General features: G+C 34.7%; 1 protein-coding gene and 1 long non-coding RNA gene across 2 annotated transcripts; one reads left to right on the top strand and one right to left on the bottom strand.

The window, feature by feature from the left end:
- Positions 1-211: 211 nt before the first annotated feature.
- Positions 212-680, bottom strand: LOC146953098 (uncharacterized). Its single transcript, XR_015008036.1, has 2 exons — positions 540-680; positions 212-436 (listed from the first exon to the last, which is right to left on the bottom strand). It is a non-coding gene; the product is annotated as an uncharacterized LOC146953098 (long non-coding RNA).
- A 3,790-nt stretch (positions 681-4,470) lies between these two features.
- On the top strand, positions 4,471-8,078 carry LOC146953099 (uncharacterized). The gene has a single exon (XM_085707870.1). The coding sequence runs from the start codon at positions 4,481-4,483 to the stop codon at positions 7,589-7,591; it is 3,111 nt and encodes a 1,036-aa protein (XP_085563996.1). The 5' UTR covers positions 4,471-4,480; the 3' UTR covers positions 7,592-8,078.
- The last annotated feature ends 14,616 nt before the right edge of the window (positions 8,079-22,694 follow it).

Here is a 22,694-nt window from a genome sequence, read left to right on the forward strand (position 1 = left end):
TTTCTAAAATTTGGAGAAATATAATGGAATCATCTTTCCATTATAGCAATGTATAAATCTGTTGTTTAAATTTTCATGGCACTCTTAGTCCGTTGAAAATTTAATCAGCAGGTGCATCCAATGCGTTTTCTCAAAATTAATAACAAAACAAACTTTTAAATTCCGACAAGGTCACAACATTACATAAAATTGTTTATTAACAAAGTAAACATCAAGACAAAATACAAAGCCCTAGATTTGATCATATCTAAATTACAGGTCTTACAACAAGAGTACAAACATTATGACGTAAAAATAAAAGTATCCTATTCTCTGAAACATAATTATTTTTCACGTTGAATTTTTTTAAAGAATTCACAAATACCATCAACACACTTTGCAAATAGAGGAGGTAATGGCACTGGACAATCATCATTAGAAACACATGGAAAGGTAGCTACATAGAGAAATAAGAAAAATGGATATTACTCAAATGTGAACAAAAAATATTGTTACAAGATATATTTGAAAAATAGAAAATAATGTGAAAAATGACATACTTGTACTCATCACAACAAGAAATTGAGATAGAAAGATGATTAAAGCATAAATAAACATAAGAATTTGAGCCATATTTTTCCTCCTTTGCTTGTAACAAATAGACTTGTTTGATCATTTTATAAGTAAATATTTCATGATTTGTTTGCTTCAATTAAATAGTTTTTAGCACTTATGAGTTGCAAGAAGCCATTTATAAAATGGAAATTAATGTTAAACGTCTCTACTCAATATGTTGTGTGTACCCCTTTAGCTTACTCAGTTGATCATTTATCCTTAATAAACATCTCAGATAAAATGTTGATGAACATTAAAGTTCATTTTATTTCTTTACTAAACTTTGTTATATTTTTTTTTATTTATATTTTAGCCTTTCGTAATAGATAACGGAAAAACCCCAAAACAGAAGTAGAAGCAATGAATGATGAAAAAAATTAGATGAATAAATCTATAATAATATAAGAAAGGAAGATGTTGTGAAAAATACAACACTACCCTTTTTTAAAAAATCGACACATCACCAAATCAGGGTTATTTTGAGTCCATATATTACATTTTGCGACTAACTGATTTCATTTAACTATAGTTATATGTATTGATGACCGAAAAAGTTAAATTTACTCCTCAAAAAGAGACTCAATTCACAACAGAGTAAACGTTATACTTTTTTATCCAAATTAAATTATTTTGCTACCTACAATTTTTGACCAATTGAAAAGAAATTACATTATTTGAAATTTGGTTTAAGTTAAACAAAACATTACTACCAATGTCTGTTGAAAACTCGTCAAAATAATGAAAAAAAATGAGGGAAAAACTCATTAATTCAAAATTCAAGATATTATTGTTTTTATTTATAACTTCAATTTTCTCTTTAATTTTATCATTCGTCTACTTCTCTTATCTCATTCTTCATTATTTTTGCAAATTTTGTTCGGTTAGCCTCAATTTTATGACTGTTGTATAAGGAAATAGATATATAATAACATTTTATATATGCATCTCATGCTCTACTTTTTATTTAGTTACTAATTTATTTTTATTCTTTGACATGAACTTCATGGAAACATCATGATGAGAATCACATATTAAATAAAATATAAACACAGTGTGTCTTTCCTTCTCTCTTCAAACATCAGAAAGGAAAAAGATGAGAAATAAAATAGATATTTCATTTTTTTTTTTGTACAAAAGAGGGCCAAAGGCCCAAAAGAACGAAACAAAAAACTAAGGAGCTAATCGCATATTTCTAGGCATGCACGCTCTAGAAATATCAACAAACATGAGGCTTTGAAGCTCATTAGGAGGAGACTCCAAAGCTACCAGATTCCAAGAATTCAAAGATAAGCTAAAATTGGCTAGCCAATCAGCACATCTGTTGCCTTCACGCCAAGTGTGAATAACTTGAGTATGCCATTCTCGCCAAAGGATGTCTTGAATACGCTGAACCAAAGAAGGAATGGTTCCATTGATCTTACAATTGTTAGTCACCATATCAATAAGCACCTTTGAGTCACTTTCAACAATCAAGTGAGATATACCCTCTCTCGAAGCCATATCCAGCCCCAGATAAAGACTCCACATCTCAGCATGCAGAGCATCACAAGCTCCAATTTTGCGACTAAATCCCTTGATCCACGTGCCATCAGATTGTCGGAGGAGCCCGCCACAACCCGCAAGCTCACCATTACCTTTGCATGCTCCATCACAATTAAGTTTCACCCAACCATCCAATGCTCCATCACGTAGCCTAGTGGCTAGAACTCACACAATTAAATGTGGAGAAGTGGGGTGTCCGGGGTTCGAACCCCGGCCCCTGCATATAACATGCAATATCCCTACCAACTGAGCTCCAATGGTCTTTTCCAGCCAATATACACAATTTCCTTATGATGAGGATTTTTCTGCAAATGATCTTGAGCAACTTCTTCAATGGCCCTAATGAAATTTTGGATGACATAAGTTGGGTTATCTGGTCTTTGAAATCCTTCTTCAAAGATAGCTTTGTTTCTCCAAGTCCACAAATGCCAGCATGTAGTCATGAAAGTTGTCTGCCACCTAAACTCAAAAACACCAATCGATCTTTTGCTAAGGTTTTTGAAAACCCAATCCCTGCAATCAACAAAGGAAAAAAATTAGTTATCCAATCAGAAGGCACAAGTCTAATCCATACATGAGATGCCGACCTGCAATCACGAAGTGTAACATCCCAGACTGCTTTTCGGATTGTCGACTGACCCTACAAACCAACACGAGTCTCTTTTCAGCGTGTTTTGTCCTCACTCACACGCTTACCGGGAAACTTCCCGGTAGGTCACCCATCCAAAGACTACTCCAAGTCAAGCACGCTTAACTGTGGAGTTCTTATGGAATGGCTACCGAAAAGAAGATGCATCTTGTTGATATAGGTAGTACCAAACAATTCTTATAAGCCTTCCTTCAACCATGCAGTCCCATACCTACACGGCCTCAGGATCACTCTCATTCCGATGTGATTCGGTTCCTCTAGAAACTGTCGGGAGCCGCACATTGTCGTGCCTTGTGCACCGGCGATCACTCCCCTGCTCTCGTCAGCCGTGGGTGTTACATGCCCACTAGCCTCTGTCTGGTTCATCCCCGAACCACACCGTTGTTAGCCAATATATTTTACTAGCTGTAATAAATGTGGTCAAAGTATAGTTGACCTAGATTTAAAGAAGATTCGAACAGAGTGTTGTGTTGAAAGCAAATATGGGTTCGAAGATGCTAGAAGACTTCGATAAAGCAGTTTTCGAAGGTGGTTATCAACAGTTATTCTTTAAGTCAGTTTTTATTTTAAGTTTGTTTTCAAATAAGTAAAACTGTCGACTTGTGGCAGTTGTAGTTTGAATTTCAAAGAAGTGTAGTTATTTTTAGACTTAGTATAAATAGTAGTTTTTCATAGGAAAAACAGGTCACAATTCCGTCATACAAACTTATACTCAAAGTATCCGTATGGAAGCGAGAAACGAGTCACAAGTTGCAATGTATGAATCTGTGTACCAACCTTTGTTTAATCAATGCAATTTACCCTTTGTTCTTTAAGTGTTCTTGCACTTTACTTTATTAAGTTCGATTGAGTTCAAGTGGATTGAATTCGATTGTTTTTATCATATTTCTTATATTTTTGGCATCAAAAACGCAGAATTTCTAACAACAAGAACAAACACAATATGTCCTAAGATTTACTGGTTGATCTTGCAAGTTACCATTTGTAAACCAGCGGTTGTTTACGAAAATCCAACGTAAACAAATTGGCACGCCCAGTGGGACCGTTTGTGTTTTTGTTTATAGTTTTTGTTAGAGTTTCTTTTAATTCTGGTTTGTTTTGTTGTGTATGCAATTAAGAAACAAGAAATTGCTTCTTAATATGACACGCGCTAACAACCAAAAGAAAACAAATCCAACATCTTCAAATGAAGATGTGGATCAAGTGACGGTTGAAGATGATGTTTCATCCCCAGGGAATGTTAGAACATCCCAGGCTATTCCAACTAGTAATACAGTCATTCAAACATCGTCTCAGGCCATGCCTTCGATGGCCACAGTAATTTCTCAAGCCATGCCTTCGATGGTTACCCAAACTTCACATGATTATCCAAATAATACTTCTATTCAAGGAGTTTGGGATCATAGATCAATGCCATATGGTATGCCATCATCATTGATGCAAGGCTTACAAACTAGTGGTAATATGTTTTCAGAGAATTTAAATGTTTCATTACCACCACTTTTTGGTCCTGGGGTATCTACAACATATAGAAGTCCCCAACAAAATTTAACCAACGCTTCTATGGCTGCCATTAGGCAAACTATGGAAGAAACTAATCATGATATGGTTAATATGATGACCCAACAAATTGGTACTGTCATAAATCCTTTAATTCGAGACACCAACACTAGTTATCAACGGTTGTCTGATCAAATGGAAAGAATTGCCAATTTCTTTGGCGCTCCACCAATCCAAAATAACCCATTGCCTCAAAATCGAAATGTGAGGGCAATTGAAATAATTGCTGATGAACCAGTGGTTCGAAATCATGAAAATATTGTCCAACCACAAGTAGTACAACCACAAATTCAGGCAGAACCTGAAAGGCAACCCATTTTGGTTAATAGAAACCAGGATGCCGATCAAGTGGTTTTACAAGCCCGTCGGAACAATTTCGATGGTCAGAATAATATAGCGGGTATTGTCGAGGCCTTGTTAGCCCAAAGTGGTTTTAATATGGGTTTACGTCGACCAAATTTTGTGTCTCCTTTGTCTGAGTATGTTTTAGATGCTGAATTGCCTAGAAATTGGAAAATTCCAAAGTTTACCAAATTTGCTGGAGAAACTGATGAGTCTACTGTCGAACACATTGCTAGGTTTCTCATGGAAGCAGGAAATATTGCAGAAAATGAAAATTTGAGAATGAAATATTTCCCAAGTTCTTTGACAAAAAATGCTTTTACTTGGTTTACAACTTTACCTCCTCATTCAATTTATAGTTGGAACCAATTAGAAAAAGCTTTTCATGAACAATTTTACATGGGTCAATCTAAGATTAGTTTGAAAGAATTGGCCAGTGTTCGACGTAAAAGTCATGAGTCAATCGATGATTATCTCAATAGGTTTCGTCTCCTTAAGGCTAGATGTTTTACTTCTGTTCCAGAATATGAATTAGTCGAAATGGCTGCTGGTGGCCTCGATTATTCTGTTCGAAAGAAATTAGATACCCAGTACTTAAGAGACATGGCCCAATTGGCAGACAGAGTTCGACAAGTTGAAAGACTTAAAGCTGAAAAAACTAGAACTCATAACAAATTTTCTAAAAAAGAAAAAATTGCCTATATAGAAACAGGAGATAGTGAACCCGAATTCGATTGGGGTTTAGATATCGTTGAAGACAATGATATAAACCTGGCAGAATTAAAAGATGGACCTCCATATGCTTGTAAAATGTTGAGGCCATCCAATGGAAAAAATCCCGAAGATCCCAAGAGTGACAAATATCCTTCTAAAACTTATACCTTTGATATTACTAAAAGTGAAGAAATTTTTGATCTATTAGTTAATGATGGCATAATATTGGTGCCACCTAATATGAAGTTACCTCCTTTGGAACAAAGGAAGAAAAGAGGATTTTGTAAATTCCATGGTTTTTTAGGTCATAACCTATCTCGATGTACTCGTTTCAGGGATTCTGTACAAAAAGCTCTTGATGAAGGGAGGCTAAAATTCGGAGAAAAACCAAAACAACAAGTGGATGGAGATCCTATGAAAAAGGCAGAGTCCATGTTTGCTGATGTGTCTACCAATGTGGTAGAATCCATGTTTGCTGGTATTTCTATCAATATGGTGGAAATTTCAGATAATATTGATGTAGAAATGGTTACTGAGGACCATCGAATTGAAGAGCCAGTGGTTACTGAAGATCAATTGGCCAAGGAAATGGAGAAAGCATATCCAAAGGCTGAAGAAGATTTGGTTGATTTTTTAAACCGATGTAAAATATCTAACACCCATGCTATGCTTTGTCCTCGATGTAGTGCAGTGTTCGATAAAGAAGCTGCGAAATCAGTTGAAGGATATCAACCTCAAACAAAACGTAAAGGAGGGTGGTTCGAGAACCGTTCTAAGTTTGGCTTTAACAAAAGAGGTGTTCCTTACAAGATGAAAACTTCAGAGAAGTATCAAATGAAGAACCATAAGAAGACGTTCGTTCCTTCATCGAAGTCTCCTGTTGATACTTGGGTTTTCTCTGGAGGCAAGAAAACTGGTCATTCTGCGCCTCCAGCACCACCAACAAAATGGGTAAAAAGAGCTGTCAAAGTTCCAGACCAACCAGAGAGTTCTAATCCTAACAAGTATGCTTACAAAAATAACTATAAAGGTAAGAATCCTATGACTAGAACTCAATGGCGCCGTTTTCAACGCCAGAAAAAGGAAGGAGTTTTAAAAGATGTCACTAATGGTGACAAAAGTAAGGGAAAACAACCAATAGTTTTCGAAATGGTTAAAAAACCAGCTACTGAAAGAATTTTCCCTCCATTATCTTCTGCTTTAAACATCCCTAAAGGGGATGATGATATTCTAACTTCTACTTTTTCAGATTCTGAACCAAGTCTTGACATTATATGTGTGGTTTCTGTACTACCAATTGAATATGCACATGATGTATCTTCGAAGGCCAATCATGATGATGAATGTGATTTCACTGAGGAAATGGCTCGTCATAGACCTCTATGTTATTATGTTATGAATAATGGCTGCATCGAAGATCAACATGCAGTGTTCGAGAAACCTGATGATAGCATGAAGCTTCATTTAAAGCCTTTGTTTATTCAAGCTAAATTAAATGGTGTTGGAATTAACAAAGTGTTGGTAGATGGTGGTGCTACTGTTAATCTCTTACCACAATCTTTTCTAAGGAAACTTGGTATTTCTGAATGTGATTTGAAACCACATAATGTAGTGCTCACTAATTATGAGGGATCTACTGGACAATCTCTTGGTGCTATCGAACTAGAATTGGTAGTAGGAAGCATAACCAGAGCAACTGTGTTTTTGGTAGTTCCTTCTAAAGCCAATTTCAATGCATTATTAGGAAGGGAATGGATCCATGCTGTAGGTGCAGTTCCTTCTACAATGCATCAAAGGATTGTGATTTGGAGGAAAGATGGTTTGGTAGAGAATATTGAGGCTGATCAGAGTTATTATTTTAAAGCTGAAGTTGATAATCAAGATATCAACAAAAAGAACTTTGACAAACAGCTTCAATTTATTGCACCATTCATGGAAAATGATGCATCAAGTTCTATGACTAAAGAAGAAAAATTCTTTGTAAAACTTGCACCAGAATGGGGTTTTCGTTGGAAAACTGCATTCGACGATGACTTCGTAGTGGTGAACAACGAAGATTGCCATGAGAAGATACCTGTAAAGGAAAAAGATTTGCTGAAGACAAGAAGTACTTCGTACAAGAGGGTCACTGATGACCAAGGATGTTCAGCAAATGGAATCTCACCAACTAGGTGGGATATCAATAAGTGATCAATGGTTGAGCCCAGCATATGGGAAAAGATTACGGCTTATGTAGCCGAGAAAAACTTCGATTTGGCTGAAACAGCCAAAGAAGAAGAGGTCTTCGATGCTTCAGTGGAAAATAATTCTGATGACCTCATTGATGATAAAAAATTAGATTGTATTTATGATGATGAACCTTTGGGTTTTGAAGAAGATCCAATGGGATCTACAATAAAAATGAAGGCCCAAGATCCTCTTGAAGAAGTGGATATAGGAGATGGTTCTGTAAAAAGACCAACATACATAAGTTCAAAGATTCCTAAGAGCTTCAAAGATCGAATTGTGGCGCTTTTGAAAAATTACAAGGATTGCTTTGCTTGGGATTATCATGAGATGCCTGGTTTGAGTAGAAAGGTAGTAGAGTTGCAATTGCCAATCAGGACAGACAAGAAACCAGTGAAGCAAATTCCAAGAAGGTTTGCACCAGAGATTCTACCAAAAATAAAAGAAGAAATCGAAAGACTCCTCAAATGTGGCTTCATCAGGCCTGCAAGGTATGTTGATTGGTTAGCTAATGTAGTTCCTGTTAAAAAGAAAAATGGTAGTATAAGAGTTTGTATTGATTTTAGAGATTTAAATCTCGCTACTCCCAAAGATGAATATCCTATGCCAGTAGCAGAAATGTTGGTAGATTCTGCAGCAGGTTTCGAATATTTGAGTATGCTTGATGGTTATTCAGGTTATAATCAAATATTTATTGCTGAAGAAGATGTTTCTAAAACAGCATTTCGATGCCCAGGGGCATTAGGATGTTATGAGTGGATAGTAATGCCATTTGGTCTTAAAAATGCTGGTGCTATATATCAAAGAGCAATGAATTCAATGTTTCATGATTTTATTGAAGATTTTATGCAAATTTACATTGATGATATTGTTGTGAAATCATCTTCTGAAAACAAACACTTAGAACATTTACGGTTATCATTCGAAAGGATGAGACAATATGGATTAAAAATGAATCCATTAAAATGTGCGTTTGGTGTTTGTGCAGGTGATTTTTTAGGATTTGTTGTCCATAAAAAGGGCATCGAAATCAATCAAAATAAGACTAAAGCTATAATGGAGGCTAAAGCACCCTCTACCAAAAAAGAGTTGCAGTCTTTATTAGGCAAAATAAATTTCCTCAGAAGATTTATCTCTAATCTCAGTGGCAGAGCGCAAGCATTCTCGTCATTACTTCGATTAAAGAAAGAGGAAACTTTTAGATGGGAACATCAAAAGGCATTTGAAGACATAAAGTCATATTTATCTAATCCTCCTATTCTTTCACCTTTGTTGAAAAACAAAAAGATGAAGTTATATATAGCATCATCTGAAAGAACTATAGGGAGTATGTTAGCACAGGAGGATGAAAATGGTATAGAAAGAGCCATTTATTATCTTAGTAGAGTTTTAAGTGATGTTGAAACAAGATATCATCCTAGTGAGAAACTATGTCTTTGTTTATATTTCTCATGTATGAAACTTAAACATTATATAAAGCCTTTTGATGTTTATGTTTATTCCCATTTCGATATTATTAAGCACATGTTATCTAAACCTATTCTGCATAGTAGAGTTGGTAAATGGGCTTTGGCACTCACAGAATATTCTTTAACTTATCAATCTTTGAAAACTGTGAAAGGCCAAATAGTGGCTGATTTTATTGCTGATCATTCCATTGAAGAACCTGTGACTGGGGGCATCGAAACATTTCCATGGACATTGTATTTCGATGGGTCTAGTCATAAAAATGGTTCTGGAATAGGTATAGTTATTGTTTCACCAACAAATGAAGTAACCAAATATAAATTTCGAATTAGTCAATATTGTTCGAATAATGAGGCAGAATATGAAGCCTTAATAAATGGTTTAGAGATTTTGCTCGGACTGGGGGCAAAATGTTTAATTATTAGAGGTGATTCTGAATTAGTAATAAAGCAAATAACAAAAGAGTATAAATGCCTCAAAGAAACTTTGATAATGTATTACACTATAGTTAATGCATTACTTAAACATTTTGTTCAAATTGAAGTTCAACATGTTCCTAGAGCAGAAAATCAAGAAGCTAATGATTTAGCTCAATTGGCTTCTGGGTACAAACTTTCGAAGGAACAAGAGCAAGAGGTTATTGAAATTAAAACAAAGCGTAATTCGATGGACATTGTGCCTAACAAATTGTTAAGACCAAAACTTGGGGGCATGGAAACATCTCAAGAATACCTTCAGAGTGCAAAATTTTCTGAAATTTTGGTCATTAACAATTTGGATGATGATGATTGGCGAAAACCCATAGTCAATTTTTTGGAAAATCCAGATGGCACAACTTGTAGAAAAGTCAAATATAGAGCCTTGAGTTATGTGATAATAGGCAATGAATTATTTAAAAAGACTCCAGAAGGAGTTTTACTTAAATGCCTTAGTGAAGCAGAAGCATATTTGGCTGTATCGAATACTCATAGTGGTGCTTGTGGTACACATCAAGCAGGCCATAAAATAAAATGGCTTTTGTTTCGACAAGGTGTTTATTGGCCAACCATGTTAAAAGATTGCATAAACTTTGCTAAAGGTTGTAAAGAATGTCAAGAACATGCTGGAATTCAAAAAGTACCAGCTAGTGAATTACATTCAATAGTAAAACCTTGGCCATTCAGAGGATGGGCTTTAGATGTAATTGGGGAAATTAAACCTAAGTCATCCAAAGGCTACAAATATATTTTGGTTGGAATAGATTATTTCACTAAATGGATAGAAGCTGTTCCACTAAAAGATGTTACTCAAGATGAAGTTATAAACTTCATTCAAAAATTTATTGTTTATAGATTTGGCATACCAGAAACTATTACTACAGATCAAGGATCTGTATTCACTGGTCGAAAGATGGTAAAATTTGCTGAAGAAATGGGATATAAATTGTTGACTTCAACACCATATTATGCTCAGGCAAATGGTCAGGTAGAAGCAGCAAATAAGAATTTGATTACTATAATCAAAAGAAAAGCTAGCCAAAAGAAAAAACCCAAAGAATGGCATGAGTTTCTTTATGAAGCTTTATGGGCAGTTCGAATTTCTCCTAAAGAATCTATAAATACTACTCCTTTTCGATTAACATATGGCCATGATGCTGTATTGCCAACAGAAATCTTACTTCAATCTACTCGAATTCAAAGACAAATCGAAATTCCAACAAATCAATATTTGGATATGATGTTGGATGAATTAGTAGATATTGATGAAGAAAGATTGATGGCTTTAGAAGTGCTTACAAAGCAAAAAGAAAGAATAGCAAAAGCCTATAACAAAAGAGTTAAATCGAAATTATTCCTGCAAGGAGACTTAGTTTGGAAAGTCATTTTGCCTATGGATAAAAAGGATCGATGTTTAGGAAAATGGTCTCCTAGTTGGGAAGGACCATGGAAAATTCTAAGAGTTTTTTCGAATAATGCGTATGAGATCGAGGAACTACAAGAAGATCAGAGAATTCTACGCATAAACGGTAAATATTTGAAAAAATATAAACCGATGTTACAAGAAATTAAAATTACACAAGAGTAATTTGATTCGAAATAAAACTTGGCATTAATTTAAAAATGCCAACTGATGGGCAGGTTACATCGAAATGCTTAAAACGGAAAAACCATTACAAAAGAAAACACAAAGTACTTAAAGACAAAAAGCATTTAGAAATGGTTTTCACCATTCAGTTACAATCCCAAAGCGATCGAGAAACCAGCGAATTTCTGTATCGAGACGACACCTGAAGCAAGCATTGACCAGGTAGTAGTCATGATCTGGCCCAGGTAGAAGTGAATACCAGCCTCCAATTCTCCCATCTCCTGCACAGTTGTGGTAGTTGTTGCAAAAACGACGCCTAGTAAGCCAAATAGGCATGGGCCTATTCCACCAAGGACAGCGAAATCGATAACTCGAAGTTCCTCCCAAAATGTCGCTTCGAAATTCTGCCAATCGATGTGTCCATGCAAGATCTTTGAAGTCTTCGAGGATGTTTTCTGGCATAGGCATGGAGAGCGCATTGATGAGAAGAAGGTAGTACCTTGCACTCAGAGAGCCAGTGGCATTGATAGCAGTAGTAAGGAGGCGTTTCATTTCTTCAACGTTTGGATTAGCATCCAACATGTGTTGAGTGCTTCGAAGAATACAGAACATGGCGTTGCCATGATTCCAGAGTCTAAGTTTAAAAGCAAACTTAGAATGAGCCACCATAGCATTGTTGTACCATTCATTGGGGTCGTAGAGGAAGTAGAGGACATCATTTCCAAAAGCCCTAGAAACTTCAGAATCCTCACTGATGCGCCAATGCCTGCTATTGGTATGGCGAAAAGCGAAAAGATCTTTCCTGCTTTGAGCAGCAATCTTTGCAGCAATCTTGACTAAAAGATCATCACTCAGATTATCAATGGTGGTCATGATGATTTAAGAAAGAAAAGCTTTGAGTAAGAAGGATTTTTTCAGACGAAGACGAAACAAAGAAAAAGAGTGATTTTTATAAAAGGGAAAATCATATTTATAATGGAGGGAAGTTGAAAGAAGTGGCTCAATCAAACGGTTCTTCTTGCTTTGAAGATGATGACACGTGGGAACAGTTATTCCGATGGCCAATGGTTACTTAACTTCGTAATCTGAGGGAAGTTTTAAAGGTTTTATTTTAAAAAGGATTAATTTGTGTTAAAAGGCCATTTATTTGTTTTATTTCTTTTCAACTTCCTAGGCAAGTTTAACTTGTTGGGTTAAACAAAAAGTTACTTTTTTGTTTCCTCATCATTAAAATGTCTTGGAAATTGTTCCAATCTTATTTGGATTTAAATAAAATTTAAATTCGATACAAGAAAATAAGAAAGGAATTTCGATGATTGAAAAGAAATTGTCGTTCGAAATAGAAAATGGTCCACAAATTGTTATAAAAACATTATAGACCAAGATATTCGATAAGGCTGAAATAAAATAAAAGTCTTAGAGAATAAAATGGAAACAGAACTAAATCTCAAATGATGAGATGAGTTTCTCAATTTGGCTTTTGTATTCAGCCAATTGGGTATCGAGAGCATGGTTGTCATTTGCAAGTTGAGCAATGGTAGACTCTAGTTCCTTGGAGAGCTTGAATTTGTTAACAGCTTCATTGGCTTCTCGATTTCTGGCTTCATCCTTAGCCAAAATTTCAGCTTTCTGAGCTTCCAGTTCTTTAATCTTGGCATCGATGTCAACCACTTGCTGCTTCGCATTGTTTCTCTCTTGTTGAAGAATTCTAAATTTCTCTTGGAAGGATGACAGTTCGATCACAATTTGATCATGATGCGCTTTCTTCTCTGCCATTTGAGCTTGACCAGTTTTCCTCTTCTGGAAATTTTGATTAGCACTCTCCAACATTGGTTCAAGATAATTAAACAGGTTTCGAAACTTCCAACCAGTTGGGAGAGCACCAAGTTTTTCAAATAAACTCTTGATTTCAGCAAGAGCTCCAGCATCTTTTTCAATCAACTCTAGCAAGTTGGCTTCGATGATCTTCTTTTGAAATTCTGCTAGCAGGTTGTTCTTTGAAGTCTCAGAGGGATTTCCCTTGGATGAATCAGAAGTTTGGCCAGTGCTAGTTGAGAAAAGAGTATTACTCTTAGCTATCAAGGCAAAGGCATTGAAAGGATCATCTTTGGCCAATCGATCGATTTCTTCCAGATCGATCATAGGGGCATCTTGTTGAGCAATCATCTCTGCATCACCAGGAGCATCTTGTTGAGTAGTTATGTTTGTATCTTCAGTAGCAAAGTTCGATACATTATCTCCAAGGGTGGGTGCAGAATGAGATTGGTCATTGTTAAGTGATTCATCATTTACCAAGTCATCAGTGGGTGTTTCTGCCTGTTGTTGTTGAGGATGATCCACTTTAAGACCTTCTGGACTGCTAGCATCATCATGCTCATCCTCTTTGTCTTCAGCAATTGGTGAAGTGGTCTTCGAAGAAGGAAGAACTTGCCCATGTTGTGATGGATTAGTTTGTTCTTGTTCGATACCCTAAAAAGAATAAGATAGATGCTTAAAAAACAAGACATTTAGAGATATTTCGTATAAAATATGGTTTCGATAAAATACCTTCGAACCATTATCACCAACATGTGAATGAGCACTAGAATGAGAAGTCTTTCGACGACGTTTGAATGGTTTAGATGGTGAGATGGGGGGAGAACTTTCAGAAGCTTCCACTTCGACTTCCTTTTCTTGGACAAGTGATATTTGTTCTTGTTTTCTTTTCCTTCTTCCTTCAGTATGGACTTTGGGAAGTGTTACTTTGGAAGCTTCGATCTGTTCTTTAGTTATCTCCACCTCACTATCATCATCAGAGAGATCGACAGTTGCTTGTTCTTTCTTGCTCTTCGATCTAGAATGTCCTTTTGATGAAGTTGTTTTCACTTTGGATTCCTTTGATTTAGGAGGTTCCTTCGATGCAGCCTCAGATTTCTTCGATTCAACTTCTTTAGTTTGGGAAGCTTTCTTTTTCTTCTTGTCAGACTTGCTTTTCGAAGTGTTCTGGGCGCTGGCATCATCGAGCTTTGCTTCTCCTGGAGTTAAAGGCAAAGCTGAAATATGTGATTATACAGATAAGTACTATTTCTTTTAACAATAGTATTAATGTGTTTTAGCGAAAGAAAAAATCATACCCATGATACTGGGAGTTTCGATTCGAACTTGGGATAATTCATAGCCAAGTTCACCATTATATTGGTATAAATTGCATTTAGCATAGGTTACTAAATTATTTTGTGGGAATTTGAAATTATAAAGTAACCATTTTGGGTATGGTGGCCTGAAGGCCAAAGCAAGATTACAAGATGGAAGTCTTGCTAGTCTCATTTTCTTTTCTAAAACATAAAGATATTTATTGGGTGTTCCAGGGGGAAAAATTGTTTCTGAAATTTTCTCTCGAACTTTATCTCTCAGAGTTTGAGCAGCATAATATACTGTCCTCTTTGGATGTAAAGGGTCATATGTTGTTTGATAATATCTTTGAAATTGCTGAATTTCTTTAATGTGCGTACCTCTAGTCTTCTTGTCTTTGTTCTGCAAAGTGTGAAAAGTACTGGTCAGTTGAGGCAGCAATTCATCGGGATTCCCTCGATTGGATTGGCGCATGTAATAATTTTGCCACCATCGAAAGAATGCTTCAGAGCATGCAAATGATGTTGAGAAATATGTAGGCTCGAACACAGTTGTTCTCTTGGCTTGAATTATGGATTTCCACACAGGTTCGATCAGAGGAATTCTCCATTCACTTATACTTTTGAACAAGGAGCTGGGTTTTGATTGAACCATACCAAACTGTCTAGCTACATGGTTAGGTTGATAACCATATACTCCATAAGGGCTACCAGGTGTAAGTCTGCTAGATAGATAGGTAGGGGTCAAATAAGCTTCCCATATAGCATTGATTTCTGTTTTATTGGCTTTTTTCGAAGTAGTGGGAAAGTCCTCTTTGAACCAGTTAGGTCCATATTTCCTAGTGGTAAATGGTGCCATCATAGGGGTGAAAATGGGACAATCAAGCAGGGTTGTATAAGCATTTTCAAAAAGTTGTTGTGAAGACTTGTTCCCATCGGGGTGAAACATAGCTAAGCCTATACCTTCAGTGGTCTTGTCTGAGTATGCTGATGTGTAAGAGGAAGGTAGGATCGAAGCAAGTTTTGATCCAAAAATGGCTAAAAGCCATAGTTGAAACAACCATATGGGTCCTGATACAACTAAATTTCCACCAGTTTGGGGATAATCTCTAAGATTATTAGTTGTTTGGTTAAGGGTTTCATATAAAGAACCTAGAATCAGTTTGCTTAAACAGATATCTGTTCCTTCATGCAACTGACTAGCTAGACACATGAATTTCTTAGGGACTTGTACTGACCTCGAGCAAAAAACATGCATAGATAACCAGTAGGTCAAAAAAGCTACATGTTCATCTGCAGATACTTCAGCACATTCGGTATCATGGTTGTTAGCTATAAATAAACCATAGGCAGGGCTATCGAAATTTACTGAGTATTGAGAAGTGGTAACATCTGGATTAAAGGTGTATCCAGTTGGTTTTAAGCTAGTAAGACCAGCCACATCTAAAAGGGTAGGAGTGAGCATTCCACATTTCAAGTGAAGGCTGTTGTTCGATGGGTTCCAAAAATGTAAAGCAGCAAATATCAATTCATTATGGTATTTTGGACCATATCGAGATATTTGGATGAGATCAAAAATCCCTTTCTCCTTCCAGAACTGTCCCTTTTGTTTTTGAACTTTGTCTAACCAAGCAATATATTCTAGATAAGTTTTTGGTTCAGTCCTAATTTTGGATTTTACAAAACTTAGGTCAAAAGGACCTTTTGTGAAAATTAAAGGAGGTTGAGTTTCAATGCATGGGAAAAGAGAATTAATCTCTGGAGTTTCAGGTTCTAGAGAAATGGGGCCTAAAAATGCATGTGGAGTATCAGTACAAGGGATGATTACCTGGGTTTTCCAGATAGCTTTTTCAGCTTCATTGATCTCTGGTTCGTTCATAAAAGCAGGAGCAGCACTGGCGATTTCTTTAGTAAAATCAATGGGTTCTTCGCGATTCACATGAGAAGTTCCTGCTGCGTTCGTCATTGTTTAAGTATTTTTGTGAGAATTTGATGAATAGTTCGTGTGTAAGATAGGAGTTGCAGAAAATTTAAAGTTTTTTCTTCGAGAGAACTTTTGGCGGAGAAGAGGAACAGTGAAAGTGAAAATGAAATGGTGAAAAGTGAAAAGAGTAAAGGTGAGTTTGCTTTTATATGGACCTTTGATCATGACACATGTCAAGATCTTATTTTAACAGTTTTACCATTAAAGTGTTGTCTTTTCCAATGATAGAGAACGTGGCCCACTAACTAAGATTGTGGGGTCAGTATTTAAAGGAAATTTGAATTAGTTTTGAATTAAATACTGACATCATTCATTTCGATGGAGAATGTTAGTTTTTTTTCAAAAACGTCTTTTTCTCCTTCGGTGAAATCGAAAATGGCGTTTCTGGGGGGCAATTTGTTAGCCAATATATTTTACTAGCTGTAATAAATGTGGTCAAAGTATAGTTGACCTAGATTTAAAGAAGATTCGAACAGAGTGTTGTGTTGAAAGCAAATATGGGTTCGAAGATGCTAGAAGACTTCGATAAAGCAGTTTTCGAAGGTGGTTATCAACAGTTATTCTTTAAGTCAGTTTTTATTTTAAGTTTGTTTTCAAATAAGTAAAACTGTCGACTTGTGGCAGTTGTAGTTTGAATTTCAAAGAAGTGTAGTTATTTTTAGACTTAGTATAAATAGTAGTTTTTCATAGGAAAAACAGGTCACAATTCCGTCATACAAACTTATACTCAAAGTATCCGTATGGAAGCGAGAAACGAGTCACAAGTTGCAATGTATGAATCTGTGTACCAACCTTTGTTTAATCAATGCAATTTACCCTTTGTTCTTTAAGTGTTCTTGCACTTTACTTTATTAAGTTCGATTGAGTTCAAGTGGATTGAATTCGATTGTTTTTATCATATTTCTTATATTTTTGGCATCAAAAACGCAGAATTTCTAACAACAAGAACAAACACAATATGTCCTAAGATTTACTGGTTGATCTTGCAAGTTACCATTTGTAAACCAGCGGTTGTTTACGAAAATCCAACGTAAACAACCGTACTGGGAGAGGTCTGCTCTGATACCATTTGTAACATCCCAGACTGCTTTTCAGATTGTCGACTGACCCTACAAACCAACATGAGCTTTTCAGCGTGTTTTATCCTCACTCACACGCTTACCGGGAAACTTCCCGGTAGGTCACCCATCCAAAGACTACTCCAAGTCAAGCACGCTTAACTGTGGAGTTCTTATGGAAGGGCTTCCGAAAAGAAGATGCATCTTGTTGATATAGGTAGTACCAAACAATTCTTATAAGTCTTCCTTCAACCATGCAGTCTCATACCTACACGGCCTCAGGATCCCTCTCATTCCGATGTGATTCGGTTTCCCTAGAAACTGTCGGGAGCCGCACATTGTCGTGCCTTGTGCACCGGCGATCACTCCCCTGCTCTCGTCAGCCGTGGGTGTTACACGAAGCACATGAAGAACAGTTTCTTCAGCATTTCCACAACAGAGACATGTAGCCGAAACACATGTACCCCACCTACTACGACGGTAGTTTGTAAGAATACGACCATGAGCAACTAACCACATGAAAGTTTGAATACAATGCGGTCCCCTCCATCCCCAAAGCATTTTCCAAAAACTAACAAAACAAATTATCATAATGTTGGGTCTTCCGTGCGAGCCTACATTGGTTGTATAATCATATTAGGCTAAGAGAAAACACACAAGTGAGATTGACATCACAACTTCACTTAAAGTTTTAAGGCATTAATAGGTATATGAGTTATCTCACTTATACGTTGCTCAATATCGACTCTTACAATCTAAGATTTTAACTCACACTTGATACATTAACATTTTTCCATTAAGTGTCAGACTCTTTGTGAGTGTGATCCACCACCTAGGTCCAAGAACCACTCATGACACCCCCCCCCCCCCACCCACCACACGCACACACACAATATTAAACCAGAATATCAACGTTGGTGTTTTGGGGAAGTCAAAACTGGTGTGGATGGATACATTGGAGAAATAGCAATCACAATGATACCACATCATCATGAATTTAAAGGCTTAAGCTTTTGAGTTTTTTTTCCACTTATTTGTTGTTCAACCTACACTCTTTTGTCTAATGTTGGATTTTAATTAACATTAGAAACATCACAATATTCTCTCCTTCAAGTATGACAAAATTCTAACCCGTGCTTGGCGCTGTCCATACTAGTCTTATTTCAAATTACAAAGTAAAGAACTCTATTAGCAACAAAAATAAAAGGCTATGGATTAAATATATGTTGTACACACTTATTAGCCTATACAAAATCGATGTACAAACTCTACAAAATTGTATTGGATGTGCATACAATATATGGTGGAAAAAAAAAAATTGTGTACCAAAGAACTACCACACATCATTACTAACATCTCATCTTGTCTAATTTTGTATAATTTCCTTTAAACATTTATTTTCACACAAGTTCCTTTAAACATGTTCTTCTATTTTCTTTTTCTCACTTTAGTCATTTCTAAATCATAATCTATTTTCGTTTTCCCATAAGATGTCACCGTAGAATTGGATCACACTTATTTTTGGATAATAGATTCAAGGTTAACGACTCATATCTTTTTTTTGTCAAGTAACTTAATGAATAAAAATTCATCTTTTTCAAGGTGAATAAGTGGGGTGTTTGTGGTTTAAACCCCAACATTTGCATATATTATGCATTGTCCCTACAAGTTAAACTCACAGGAACAATAACTCATATTTTTGTTACATAAAAAAAATATAAAACTAAACCGAGTCAACTAGGAAATTATTTCCTCATCTCATTTTAGATGTTATCTTTGCTATTTTTTTATCAAATTATTTATCATTTTTTTTTTCGGTCAAAGGAAAATATAATTATTTATTTATCTTTTTATGATACTACTATAACATTTTTTTTCACCCACTAACATATTCTTGTTTACTGTATCTCAATCATCAAACTACTCTACTAAGTATAATTAATAATGGTGTTTTACTAAATAAAATACTCCCTTCGTCCTAAATTATAAGCAAAAAAACTCATTTTCTTTGTCCCAAATTATAAGAAAAAAAGATTAACTTTTATCATATTTAATTATGTTTTTTCAAAAAATGATCTTTTTCAAAGGAAAATTAAATGCAAAGTGCATTCAATTTGCTCTCTTTTTCATTTTCTCTATAATCAATCACCAATGAAAATTGTTTTTACATCTTCCTATAAAACTTATTTAAAAAATAACACAAAAAACTATGTTACAAACTACTCCCTCAGTCCCGCAATAGATGACTCATTTAAGAATGTGCAATTTTGACCTAACTTACTTTGACCGTATTTTTCTACTAATATCATATAAGATGTCGTTATATTTGTTTCGATGAGTATTTTCAAAATATCAAATTTTCATAATTTTTTTCTAATATATTATTCAAGATATTTAAGCTCAAAGTTATGCATTGGCATGCGTAATAAGGTCAACTGTGTCAAGTATTATGGGACAGAGGGAGTACTATATTTAGTTTTCTTGGTTTTCTTAATAAGTGTGATTTTTTTTTTCTTCTTATAATATACTCCCTCCGTTTCAAAATGAGTGTCGTTTTAGCCAAAAAAAATTGTTTCAAAATGAATGTCACTTTCAGTTTCCAATGCAATAATAACTTTTTCTTTTCAATTGTACCCTTCAATTAATACTATGTTACACTACTTCCAAAGTATTATTTTTTCTTTAATGAAAAACAAATCAATAGTTGATTAGGATAATTTAGTAAAATTGCTATGACATTTGACTATTTTATTTCATTCTTTAATATGTGTGCAATTGGCTAAAGCGACGCTTATTTTGAAACGGATGGAGTAAGACGGAGGGAGTATATTTTACTATTAAAATCAACCCGATTGAATCAATCTACTCTACTTATATATATAAGAAAGGAAATGTCCGGTGAATTTACCAATTTGCCCCTAGGAGGGGCATTTTGGTAATTCAATTATTGGAGGTGGTTTTTTTTTAGGGTTGGCCTATGAAATTCCATTTTTTCCCCTAACCAATTTTTTTAATTATTTTCTTATTTTTATATTTTTAATAACTTTTAATTATTTTTCAATTTTTATATTTTTAACTATTTTTCAGTTTTTCCTACCAAATTCAATTGCTTCTACATTGCCGTTGTGGGAGATTAAGGTATCGTTTGACCCGACTTTTTTCAAACTTCTCTACATTTTTAAGGAGAAGTTAGGCCGAATACAATATCAATTAAGTACTTACTAAAAAAAGTACTTTTTTTGAACGCATAAAATTGAATGGAATGAGCTTTGACCAGAAGCCGTTGAATGTTACTTTAAAAAACTACTTCTCGACAATTTATTTCACAAGCACCTCTTTTCAACTCACGCTGGAAACTTTTTCTTTATTTTTTAATATTATATTTCAATATGTTTTTTTTCTTCCATTTAACTTTTTTTTTTTTAACTGTTCCATTAATTTTTTAAGGAGATTCCATTTAATTTTATTACCTTTTTTTCAAAGAAATTTTATTATCTTTTTATCACTTATCTATTTAATTTCAATATCGTTTAATCATCACAATCTCACAAATATTTTTATTCACGCTGTCATTTAATGATCCCAAATATTTTTATCTCCTTTCTTCAACCTCGCGAATATATACACACATTAACGTTTAGAGTAATATTTTATGTCCGTCTGTCTGATTTTTTGTTACGCTAATGCATATAATTTTTTTAGTGTTGCTTGGTTGAGTGCTACCTCACCAATTTTTTTTAACTATTTTCCAATTTTTATATTTTTAAAAACTTTTAACTATTTTACAATTTTTTATTTTTAACTATTTAAAACTAAGTTGATGGTTCATGATTTTTAAGGTTTATATTTTGACATATTACAATGATTCACAATTATCCGTCATTTTACCATCTATCCTTTCAATGTAATCTTCCAGACTGAATATTACTAAGCATATGTGAAGAGACTGAATATTGCTCAGCTGATATTACTTTTTTGACGTCAAAGAGATTTTTTATTTTTTAACAGTCAAATTATTAATAACCAAGTTCCTATACAAGACGCTAAAGAGTTTAATGTGTTTCTTTCGTTCATTTTGTGTCATGTAAATATTGGTGTTAATCCCTTTTTGGTAACTCTATGACAGTAGCGCTCACTTTTATAATTTTAACTAATATGCAATTTATGATGTTTTCCTGCTCTTGATAAAGCTTTCATAAATATTTTGATAAAGATTTATAATTTTTGTGCAATATTCATTAATTTGTTCATTTTTTCCTTCGGAACAATTTTTTTACAAAATACGTTACTGAACCCCATGCCTTAGACCATGCATCACAAATATTTGGATTATGCGACCTTCATTCTCAAATTTACGAAGAATGGTAATATTCCGTAATTTGAACATCTCTCCTTTAAAACAAGTTTTTAAAAGTGCGTATAATTCACATGAAAGGACTCGATACTAAATTGCAGTTAATATCTGCCTTTGCTGTAGATCATGTGAAATGATTTATATACGTTGAAACTGAAAGGCAAAATGATATAAATCAAGTAGAGCGGCATTCAACTATCTGTCTGATTCAGAAGTTTGTTCACCTGAAAGGACTGGATACTAAATTGCAGTTAATATCTACCTTTGTTGTAGATCATGTGAAAGGATTTATATACGTGGTACTAAATTGCAGTTAATATCCACGGGTATAATAAACGGATATTTGACTACCCATTATTATATGGACACAGACACGGATTGGATTGTATCCATACCTACGGGTACCCATACCCGATAATAAATTAAGTAAATTACTAATATATCTTTATATATCATATCTTATTACTTAAAGTTGGTACCTTATTGAAGAAAATTTTACCGCCCACCTAAAAATCCTCAATAATAACATATTTTTATTTTAAATTTTTTTAATTCATCTTATTAAGTTCACCGTTTCCACTTCATTCACATCATAAAACATATAGATTATATAAGAATCATGAATTTTCTATGAATTATGTATGATTTATGAAATTTTGAGTGCATTATGTATGGATGTTTAAAAGTTGAAGTTTTTTGGTAATTAAAAAATGTTATTATTTGTACCAAAAAATAAATAAATTCAAAACTCCATGGGTACCCATGGATACCTCAATACCCACGGGTACCCGTATAGTGGGTATCCACGAGGATACGGGGCGGGCACGGGTATCATACTTATCCAACGGGGCGGGGACGAGTATCATATTATCCGTACCCATGGGTATCCATTGACATCCCTAGCCTTTGCTGTAAATAATGTGAAAAGATTTATATACGTTGAAGCTAAAACACAAAATGATATAAATTAGGTAGAGAGACTTTCAGCTATCTATCTTATGCAGAAGTTTGTTCACCTGAAAGAACTAGA

This window comes from Medicago sativa, chromosome 1 (genome assembly GCF_051527215.1).
Source record: "Medicago sativa cultivar Bolivia chromosome 1, Bolivia_mono, whole genome shotgun sequence".
NCBI lineage: Eukaryota > Viridiplantae > Streptophyta > Magnoliopsida > Fabales > Fabaceae > Medicago > Medicago sativa.